The following is an 11,254-nucleotide window of genomic DNA, read 5'->3' on the forward strand; positions in this document are numbered from 1 at the left end:
GGTCTGACAATTTTGGTAAGCTTTTGAAGAAATGATGAAGTCCCAAAGAAAATAACTACATTTAATTAATGAAAAATTTGAATTTAAAAATTACATAAATTTAAAATAACCAAGATAAAATCATACGTATATATTATATTATTCAATTATATATTTATTACATATATTTATTCATTTATTTTACAATTGCAGTAAAGGTATAAATTTTTTTCTTTTTTTAATTTTATAAATTAACTTATTACTAACATTTTCTTCAAACATTTCACCCGTTTAATTCTGTATACGTTGCACTACAAAACCTACGAATGTTTCATTTACCTATTCTATTTATTTCAATGTTTAATTCAATTTATTTCAATTTATTTCAATGCACCGAAAGCCAGATATGGCATTTTGCTGCGACGAGCGGCGACGGCGGCCAGCGTACGTGACTTCCCCCACTCTCGGCCGCCGAGTGCGGGGAGGTGTAGAGACCGCGCTCTCTCCCAGTCCTCCGTGACCGGTGCTCAGCGAGCACGTACGCACGTGCTTTGTGTGAACCTCGACGCACCCCGCGCCAAGGTCACGTACGCTAGCCGCCGTCGACCGAAGCAAATACCATATCTGTCTTTCATGTACTAATCACTCCGCAACTACGTATATTTTTGACCGCGGATAAGATACTCTCGCTTACAACAAGCGAGTGTCGACGCTGTCGACTCGGGAGCGAACAATTATTTAATGCATGCCTATCAGTCTACTCATCATTCCGTGCTTCGTTTCGTCTCTCGAAATAATGCTTCGGAAAAGAAAGGTTACGTTGCGATACGGAGCACAAGGAGCGTCCGACATGAAAGTCGCGGCGTCTGGTATTTCCGACCTGCTTCACGCGCCATCTCCTTCATCGACACTTCAGCGGGTCACGGCGATTGTTCTTGTTCGGACGTGAGGTCCGCACCTCGCCCGTCTTCTTCGTCACCGGTGAGGTTCTCGTCCCGTATCAAGCAAGTGATTTTGGAAGAACTTCAGGAACATTAAGTGCGCGGAGAACATTTAATATCGTGGCTCGTTTCATTCGCCGTTTAGCGCGAGATCTCGGCATCGTTCGTTCGGTTTCTTACGTCGAGATCGAGAGTTTCACGGGAGTATATCGCGGACTATCTCGCGAATGTCCAGTGCGCGGAAGGACAACTCGACACGTTCCGTCAGAGAGGAGGAGGAGGCCCAGGAAGGGTATCCTGCCCCAGCGGAGCAACCCCAGGGTAAGTATTAATTTATCTTCGAAATAAAATACTTTAGACTTTTGGCAACATTTTTTTATTATTTTATTTAATTAAATGTAATATCCACAAAATAATTATTTTTATTTTTCTGTTACAGATCAGTGAGAAATAGTGCCGCACGCCGAAATATTATTATACGAACCGTAGCCGGTTCGTCGGTCGCTTCGGGTGTGCCGATAGTTATCGGGCGCTTTTTGTTACGATTATTATTTGCGGGAGTGCCGAAAAAAAAACGCGCGACAGTGTTAATTAATTTTCGCGAGAGTAATTAATTCGGGCGCGTTCGCGAGTGACTTGTTCGCGGAAGGATGACTCGTCACGTCCCTCTGAGAGGAGGAGCAGGCTCGGGATGGGCATCCTGCATCGGCGGAGCATCTTTTAGGTGAGAATAAATTTTTTTAATTAAATATTTATTAAATAAAAACTTTTACTCTTTTTTATTAATTTTTTTAAGTAATATACGTGTCTACATTAATATATTTCTTTATGTTACAGTCACCGGCAGAGTTCTACACCTCCGCTGTATGCAGATTGGTGAGTCGTATAATTTTATTTTTTTTTGTGGCTTGTAATTGGGTTGTCTTAAAAAATAACCCACGCATGGTTCCTTCTAGTAAATCTAGTACATATAAAATCGAATAAACTTATCGAAATAGAATTGCTAATTAAGAAATAATTAAAGAATTGTCTGTACACATTTATTATTCAATTTGCATAATTTATTTACTGTTATTCTATTGAAATCTATTTAGATTCTTAAAACACAGACGTAAAACAAATTATCTCATTGAGCATCTTATGTTGAATTCGTGTACTAGATTTATTATGCGGGTTTCCGTCAAAGAACTCGAAATCGTTTCACGGGACCTTCCGAAACTTACCGTCGCATAAACCTGCCCGCAATCGGATCACCGCGCCCGTGCTCGATTTAAGTTCGATGAACGAAAGTCAAGAGCTTACAACAGGGTTACGGCAGCCACGCCCCGTAGCTGCGAAGCAAATCCCCCGCGATACAAAACGATCGGCTCGCTGTCTTCTAGGGCGACGAGAAAATAGAGCGGCGAAATGCCGTCGCCATGTGTACCCCGTGGCCGTCGGCGGCGTATCGATTCGAGCTCCCCTTTTCCACGAGTAAATTTGACGTTGGCCAAATAAACACATTGATGCCGGCTACGTTTGAAGTGGTCCGCGTTGACAGTGGGCGACCCGTGAACATCGGTGCGATTGTTCCGCAGCGGGTTGCCGTCGTCGGCACCTTTTCGGTCTTAGGTATCGGGGGCGGTTTCCCTTCTCCCAGGTGCCCCTTAAGCGCTGCCGCTGACTTCTGGACGTTTCATTCGCTTGTAAAAATCAGGATCATTCTGCGTGCGTTTCACGAGAGCATCGCGGCGTCTCAAAGGACACTATTATCGCTATTCGTTCGCTCCTCCATTCGTTCATTCAGATTGTGGTTGTACTCTTCTTCAGTCCTGAATCTCTCTATCACTCGCACTTGTCACTCTGATCGATACTCTGCGAAAAAAAAAAGCAAATAATTCAATTTGCTCCATATGATTCCTCTTGTGAATAATTAGAATCGATTTTTGCATAATGCAGTTTATCTTTAAAAAAAATGATATAGCTTAGGATTCGAGTTTCTAATTTTTTTTGTTTTTTTTTTTTGGAACATTACAATGTCAAAATAATAATGATCTTAATGCAGTTATATTGCAACACGAACAAAAACTTCTCTTTCTTACACAATATTTTATTTCTTGATTCTTTTTGTCATTACCTTCTTATTATTTTGAAAATTTAAATAACAAAAATTGCTATCTGTTTCCTTTTCTGCAAAAAAAAAAAAAAAAATTAATCAGAAAGAAAAAATTAATGTAGTAAATATGGTATATAAATAAATAATCAGTAAAAGTAGCCAAATATTTTTCGATAAGTAATAAATTTTGTTGCTTACATGTGGTTTTTTTAACAATTATTATGTTTAAAATTGTCAATAAATACAAATATGATAATATAATACTTATTTCTTTATTTCTTAAATATTTTACACTGTGTATGATCTTATATTTTATTCTTTTTTTTTTTTTTTTTTTTTTTTTTTTTTTTTTTAAGAATGTACAACACATTGAAAAATATTAATGTAAATATTAAAAATTGTAAATAAAAAATTTTGTATTTATCTAACATATAAATTTGAGGTTTACAAGTATCAAATTTTTTAATTTGCTTTCTGATGGTGTGGATATTTGATATCTTAACCGGCTAAAATTCCAAGACTTAATATTGCTAAAGGTATTGCTAATGCTACATAATAATTAAGCACAAATAATAATTTGTGCCTTAACACGTGTCTAGTAAATTACTGTTAGTCGCATTATTTATTTTAACAAAAAATTGTAATATTTCTTTCTTTAAAAAAAAAAAAAAAAAAAAAAAAAAAAAAGAACTGAATAATTCTATCGAGAAAATTCATTCACTGCATATATGATCTACGTCAAATTAAATTTCTGAAAACTCTTATACATGACAAATATATTTTAAAATAGATAATATATAACAGTTAATAAAAGCTCTTTTACTATCAAAAGAAAAAAAATAATAAAGCACAAGTATTGATAAATTAATAATTACAAATATAAAGAATTGTTTTGCATTTGATTATTTAATATTTAAGAAGAGAATATTAATTGTACATTTTCAATGTATATTTACGTATCGTTGTATAATTATTAAAGATATGTATTACACGTGAGTGTAATACAATAGTGACGCATTTACTAAACACTGCATTTCACATGTAACATTTTTTTTGTTTTTTTTGAAAAATGCATTTACGAAACAAGCGATAAAATATTAAAATAAAATTATATTATTTTGACACAGAATGTACTTTTAAATGTATGTTTAAAGTAGTTTTATTGATAAAGGCTTTTGAGCAAACTGGACAGGGATGTGCGCGCGATAAATGATGTTTTAAATGTTGACTAAATGCCACGCTGTTCTCGAAAAACTTCTTACATATATTACATTTGTGACCTTCTTCAGGTACCTCTAAATGAGTCCTCGTATGCAAGTCAACTTCCTTAACGTTGTCAAACTCTTTAGAGCATACCCGACAACTGAATTTCACGGCTTGTAGAATACCTATTTGACTTCCGGTTAAAGGATTTGGTATAGATATAATGTTGTTGGCGTCACTTGTAATATTACATGTAATGCTTTCATTCTGTCCATGAGAACTCATGTGATCCCTGTAAAAAAATAAAAAAATATATAAGAAATATGCAAATAATACATAAAATTAAAAGAAAATGTTCTTAAAAAATAATAATATTCCTTAGAAGTTCTTTTGATAAAAATATGAGCTTACCTGTAAGCTTGGTCGTTTGTAAAACTAATATTGCAGTTTATACAGAAAGAATTATTTTGTTTAGGAACTATTATAGGTGAAGTAACTTGAATCGGGGTATTTTGTATTTTATGTTCCAACAAATAATGTTGCTTAATATCATTTTTCATGTCAAATACCCTAGGGCACTGATGACACTTGTATGGACGTTTTGGATCGGTAGTAACGTGCAATTTTATATGCTTGTCAAACGTTATTTGAGAACTACATTCTGTCAAACAAATATCACATATAAAGTGCTTTCTAATGTGAAAATATAATGCTTGAGGATTCGTGTAAACTTTAGAACATTTAATGCAGGGATAGTTTTTAAAAGCATCTTGTTCCTTGGGAAAATAACGCTTCTCGCATACTTCACATTGAAATATCAGCTTTGCATTATATATACATTTTTTCAGTTTGCAGCAATTTTCAGCACAAATCTTTTTAATGCGTAATGGCCGTAATGGAAATTTCTTTACTGTTCCATTTTCATTCATTTTTGCGCTCTTAGAGTCGTTACTAACCGTTATCTGAGGTGGTATTTTTTTACATTTTGGGCGAGGTTTACCCCGTATTTTATCAATATGTATTACCAAACGATATACATTTTTCTGAGAGTTTTCATCTGTTATGGATGTCGATAGAGTAGAACCATTTACAGTCACTACATGTTCCATTGGTATATTTGTTTTATTTTCATTAAACAAATCCTCAATCTGTAATTAAGTTAAAATATAAATATAAATGTATATTAATATAAATACATTTCAGTATTACTAAATAAAAAATAAACTTACATTATCCTGTACAAATGGACTTTGAGGTGGTGTCCTTAAAGTAAGCTCATTAATTTGCTTTTGTTTTGGTGGTGTTGTCTGTGACATTATCTCTTCTTGTTTTATCAGCAATTCTACAATATATATATATTTTTTTAATTTACACACAGATTTTTTGTAGCAAATAATCTATTTACTTTTTATACATGCATTATGCTTTTTTCTATAGATATAGTTTGGCTTACAAACCTTCTTTTTTATCGAATATGGTGGGTATAGCATTGGGCTTTAAATCTTTAGACTCAGTGAAGTAAGATTCCTCAAAGTGAAGCTCACAAAGGTACAACGGTTCATCGTCACTTAGCAATAAGTCACAGTTGCGAAGCCACTGATTTTTTCTCCTATATTCGACAGAAAAGCTTTAGCGGTTGTACATGCATGCATTAATTATTATGATAGAAAGATCACTTACTGATCGTCTTCGGGAAAGGGGAAAAGCGTGATCAAGTTGCCGTCTATCCTCGTATCTTGAGTAGAGGGACAATTATCGGCCGCGCAGGTTATCATTATGCTACGACGGGGTCTCACCGTGTTAAGAATATTATTTTACCACCTTGCAGACTATATACAAACACCGCACATAACCTTAAAATCAAAATTAAGCGTAATCGTAATTCAGAAAGAGCGAGCTAGCGTTGAAGAGACTTCGTCTTTGTCAGTCGTTGAAGACGGTGGCGGCGCGTACTGAACTTTGCGGGAATTAATTTGGCGTCGGCTGGCTCCCATCACTACCTCAGTTTCGTGAACAGGGAAAGGGAAGTCGGAAAAGGTTATTTGTACTTATCGTATGAAAAACATAAGGTGCCGGTAGAATTTAACGACGGGTGAAGCGCGCTCGAAGCTGGATCCACGCTGTTAGTCGTACGTGATACCCGTAGCCGCGTGCGCTGGTGATTCTTTCAGCTACGGGGTCCCTTGAACCTCGTTCGTGAAACTTCGATGGGATCGGAGCTGGTTCACCGAGATGATTTCTTTTTACGTAGCAGTTACGAGCAGGCGTGACCGCGACTTCAGATAATCGTAGATTTATCTAGTCGAATGATTCCGCGCGAATTTTTCGGGTTGCCGTTTCTAGTTTTATTACAAATACCTTCGAGACGAATCTGAGAGTTTACCATTGTTTAGCGATCGTTGTGCCGAGGTGCCGGGATCGTTACAATTCTCGTGCGATAGTTCGATCGCTCATTAAGAGCGATTGACATTCATTTGAATATTGTAACGTAAAACGTGTAGCTCGCGTACGTGTTTAAAAAAAAAAAATATATATATATATATATATATATTTCTATATGTATATCGTACGACCGAAAGAATTGTATATATAACGTTGATTTTAAAAAATCGAATTGATTGCGCTTAATTTCAAGCGTTTCTCCTTCTTCCTTGATTAATGGTTCCTGCACGTAACAATATGTTTCTCGTTTGCGTGACCGTGGGACTCGTTTTTTTGGCATCGAAGTATCGCCATAACGTGCTTCGCAGCGTCAAACACTTGTATAAAAATATTAACAACCGAGATAGCACTAAAAAAGCCAAACGCGATGAGCAAGATACTGATAGTAACAACAACAAGGATGCTAACGAGAACAAAGAAATTAAGCTTATATTAGACAAGATTATTCTCGCAGACTCTCCGGAAAAGTGCGATTACGCCGTACAGCGTATTCGTTGGTAAGCATATTAAGAACTTATTACATACATTTTAGGCATTTTTTCTATCTATCTTTTGAAATATTACAACGGATACATATTGTTGTTTCATGTTACTTTCCACAATGTGTTGAAATAGCTGTTTTCATAATTAATGTTTACATTTTTTTCTGGAGACAGTCATGCCAAGGTGATTCTCATCATATTCGAACAATATGTATAAAGTGTTCTTGCTATTCTCACAAAATTCTGAATTTCCTACATGTTATTAAAATTGAAAAAAAAATCAGCAATTATTATAATAAAAAAAATTTTAATTTATGCCTAAATTTATTTAGCAACAGCAATTGTTTTCCTGCAATAAATGTTTCTCTTTCCAGTCTACTTTATAGATTTGAATGCCTTTAAGTTGAAACGTTATTTATGGTTTTTTATTATGACGAAATTTTATTAATTCGTTGCATATGGTTTTTTTTTTAAATATAGTGATTTGTCTGATGGTGTATTGGGTTTCGATTGCGAATGGGTAAAAGAAGGACCTGTCTCTCTTTTACAACTTGCTACTTTCAATGGAGTAGTTGCTTTGTTTCGCATTGGAAAAATTGGATACATTCCACCTAAACTCAAGGTAACATTTTAAATAATTTATAATTAAATTATCTGCAATTATATACAGCATTGAGTTTTAACGATATTACATTTGTGCATTTAGGAATTATTAGCTAGTAAGCACATTCTTAAAGTGGGAATCTCTTCGTTTGAAGATGGACAGAAAATTGTAAAGGATTATGGGTGTAGAGTTAATGGAACTCTTGATTTAAGAACGTTAGCTGAAAGTCTTAATTTACCGAGTCGGAAAAGTTTAGCTGCCATGAGTTTAGAATATCTTAATATTGAGATGGACAAAATAATAGAAGTCAGGTGCGGCGATTGGAATGCTAACACTTTGACCGACGAACAAGTTGCATATGCTGCTTGTGATGCCCTTGCATCTGTTATCGTTTATCATAAAGTAAGAAATTTAAAACATATCTTTTATATATAGGTAATGCGGACGATTTTAAACTGCTTCATATTTTAATTTTGTTGCAGATAATGCAAAGAGAAAAAGAAAAATATTCATTATGGCATAGATTGGGAATTTATTTGTATAATGTATTAAGTAGTGATATAAATGTGCGGATTCATGGTATACCTGCTAAAACAGTCGATACGAGGTATAAAAAATTTATACGACACGGATTAGAATTGCACATATATGTATAGGATAAAAAAAAATTCATAATTGTTTGTCTAATTTTATAACATTAATAAATGCATGTGTCTGTTTAAGGTTCAAGGCTCAACGTTCACCAAGTGCGGACAATGTTAGTGATAATAACGTTTTAAATACCAAGAATAAATCATTAGTAGATAAAAATACAATTAACGAGCGTAAAAATTCGATACCTACCAGAGTTAAACCATTATATCATAATTGTTATTTACAAGCGCCTGATGGAGATATACTGTGTACGTGCGATCGCAAAAAAGCAGAATGGTATATTGCGAAAAATCTAGGAACACTTGTAGACTCGGATCCATATACAGTGAGATTGAATTTCGAACCGTCTGGCCGTGCATTGGGAGAAGTTGGACAATATTATACACAGGTGAAACTTAATCAATGTGTAGTGTGCGGATGCACGGAGAAATTTATTAGAAAAAATGTTGTGCCACGAGAATATCGGAAGTACTTCCCACGTAAGTATTTTTGTGATAATTTATTTATTATATAATATTAAAATTGCAAAATACAATATTTCTATCGATTAATGAATTGCAAAATGTTAAGATAATATATACCGTATATAAAAAATATTACTTTTTATATTTATAACGTGAAATGCATATTATTTTTAGTGGTAATGAAGGCACATCAATCTCACGATGTATTATTATTATGTCCTTCGTGTCACGAAATCAGTAACAACTATGATCTGCAGCTCAGAAAAAAGTTAGCAGACATGTGTGACGCACCATTAATTGGGCCAATAACACACGTACGAGACAATTACTTACAAACCCGTCGTAAGCTGCATTCGGCTGTTAAAGCTTTGAAGGAAAAATTTACGTTACCTCAAAAGCAACGCGAAGAGTATGAAGATTATATTCTGCAGTATACAGGACAGCAGAAAATTACGTCGGATCTGCTTAATGCTCTGAACGAACAGTTGAAGAACGCACTGATACAGAAGCCGATACCTACGAAGTATCAGCCGCATGGTTTAAAGGTATTCAGTTTAAGGCCATTAAAACTATTGAGATAAATTTTATAAAATCTTGTACGATGTATTTGGATTTTATTCGACAGGTAGTACAATATTTTCAAAAGCAAGAAAGTGGACTCGTTGAATTGGAACGTATGTGGAGAGAACATTTTCTTTTAACAATGGAACCAAAATACCTGCCAAGTTTATGGTCTATACGCCACAATCAAGAGCGATTGATCATACGTCAAGCACAAAATAGAATTGATGCGGACGATGCGAAGGCAGCTGGATTAACTCAGTAGCTAGAATTTGTATATTATAACTGAGAAGTCTCGTATAAGAGCGAGGACTTTGAAAGACTGAATTATATGAATCAATATATCTCCCGAATATATATACATATAAGTATACTTCTCATTTTATTTATCTTTACGCTTTACTTACAGCGTGATGCACCAGTATAAAAGTTGTCAAATTTCATAATATTAAAACTATATAACGCTTTATTCTTGAAAGTCTGACATTATACGCTTAGAAAAAAAAATATACATTTTAATTTTCAGGTTTTTAACATCATATTACATATTTACAAACTTTTTATATTTGACAGAAAACAAAATTCTATACTTAGAAACCACATTTTATCGTATCAGAATTTACTATTTATTACGACGTTATGTACAGCTGTCTAGAATAAGTAAATTTAGACTAGGGATGAATCTCATGGCTGCCTGGAGGTTGTTTGACTGCTCGTTGATCCTCTTTGCGACGTCGGTGGTGTCGTTCCTTCCTGGTTCTTTAGCTCCTCGTCTATGCGTTCCTTAGCGCGAACAATTTTGGACTGTAGGTAGAACGAGCCTCCTTTCGATCTGTCGTTAGCTTCCATGAGGTACTTGTAGTTGCTCTCGATCACGTCCGTCTGGTCGACTCGTTCCGCGTTTAGGATGCGAAGGGCTTCTTCCAGGGTGAGACCGGTCCTAGTGTTAGCGGCGACGTGCTGCGCCCCTTGCTTGCCACCACCCGCGCGTCGTGCCGCCTCTTGACTCGCGGCGATCTCTTGTCGCAGCGCACGTGCGAACGCCTTGCCGATGACCTGAGTGCCCATCACGATGATCTGTACCAGGTACTTCGCCATGGCCTAACCTCACCGCGCACGTTCGACCTCGGTAAGTCGAAACGTGGACGCACCGGCCACGTTAGAATTATTCTCTCTTTTCGTGCCCGACCGGCCAACCGGTCACTGTTTCAGTATTACGTTCGTTAATGGAAATCCGAACTGTCGCCGGCGCATCAGCAACACGATGTGAACTAGGTCTCGCATGCCATGAGGAACATAACCTATTCCCTGCTAGTCGTCACGCACGGCAATCGTAACTCGCGCGCTCGTTACCTCCCTCCGGCGCTTACGAAACGTGTCGTAACTATTGCGCGCGGAGTTCGCCTATAAAAAGCCGTGAGACTGGGATAAACAAGCAGCCGGTACCAGAGTGTCGTCACGTATCGTTATTCCTTTTTCAATCGTTTATTTTAATATCTCCTTGATTAAGTTCGGTAGGATATCTGAAGTATGTTTAATAATTTATTGCAGTCAGTTTTTCGAATTCGGTCTCTTTGACTTTTATATTCAGCCTCGCATAATGTGCTCGCGTGATTTTAAAGCGAGCGCAAATTAATAAAGGTCTCGATGCAAGATCGAGCGATTCGAATCACGAACGACGTGAACATCGCCGGCGTCGCGTTCGGGCGTGAAAATGCAGCGGGTCGAATCTTTAGTCAGACGGTGGCGGTCCCTTTCGAGAAAGTCCCGTCAAGAAAGTGCACCGCGTGGTGCACCTTGGCGCGGCGGCGGTAGTGGTCCCTTTCGCA

At 36.2% G+C, this 11,254-nt stretch overlaps 3 protein-coding genes across 8 annotated transcripts; 1 reads left to right on the forward strand and 2 right to left on the reverse strand.

Annotated features, from left to right (window-relative positions):
* Window positions 1-1,755: 1,755 nt before the first annotated feature.
* Window positions 1,756-6,211, reverse strand: LOC139113139 (zinc finger protein 570). Of its 6 annotated transcripts, XM_070674069.1 has the most exons (7): window positions 5,899-6,211; window positions 5,676-5,827; window positions 5,448-5,560; window positions 4,630-5,366; window positions 4,309-4,510; window positions 3,037-3,089; window positions 1,756-2,774 (listed from the first exon to the last, which is right to left on the reverse strand). In XM_070674069.1, exons 1-6 carry the CDS (start codon window positions 5,991-5,993, stop codon window positions 3,057-3,059), a joined length of 1,332 nt encoding a protein of 443 aa, XP_070530170.1. In that variant the 5' UTR covers window positions 5,994-6,211; the 3' UTR covers window positions 1,756-2,774; window positions 3,037-3,056. The 6 variants fall into 6 exon arrangements, with proteins under 6 accessions (XP_070530170.1, XP_070530171.1, XP_070530172.1 ...); XM_070674070.1 differs by lacking the exon at window positions 3,037-3,089; XM_070674071.1 differs by lacking the exon at window positions 3,037-3,089 and having other exon boundaries at window positions 4,287-4,510.
* A 273-nt stretch (window positions 6,212-6,484) lies between these two features.
* On the forward strand, window positions 6,485-9,793 carry Exd2 (Exonuclease 3'-5' domain-containing 2). The gene is made up of 7 exons (XM_070674065.1): window positions 6,485-7,157; window positions 7,623-7,764; window positions 7,849-8,148; window positions 8,229-8,353; window positions 8,470-8,879; window positions 9,039-9,409; window positions 9,490-9,793. The coding sequence occupies exons 1-7, from the start codon at window positions 6,877-6,879 to the stop codon at window positions 9,688-9,690; spliced, it is 1,830 nt and encodes a 609-aa protein (XP_070530166.1). The 5' UTR covers window positions 6,485-6,876; the 3' UTR covers window positions 9,691-9,793.
* Window positions 9,794-10,027: 234 nt separating this feature from the next.
* Blp (mitochondrial import inner membrane translocase subunit Tim16) lies at window positions 10,028-11,189 on the reverse strand. The gene has a single exon (XM_070674077.1). It carries the CDS (start codon window positions 10,521-10,523, stop codon window positions 10,110-10,112), a length of 414 nt encoding a protein of 137 aa, XP_070530178.1. The 5' UTR covers window positions 10,524-11,189; the 3' UTR covers window positions 10,028-10,109.
* Between the last annotated feature and the right edge of the window lie 65 nt (window positions 11,190-11,254).

Source organism: Cardiocondyla obscurior, linkage group LG02 (genome assembly GCF_019399895.1).
Source record: "Cardiocondyla obscurior isolate alpha-2009 linkage group LG02, Cobs3.1, whole genome shotgun sequence".
Lineage (NCBI taxonomy): Eukaryota > Metazoa > Arthropoda > Insecta > Hymenoptera > Formicidae > Cardiocondyla > Cardiocondyla obscurior.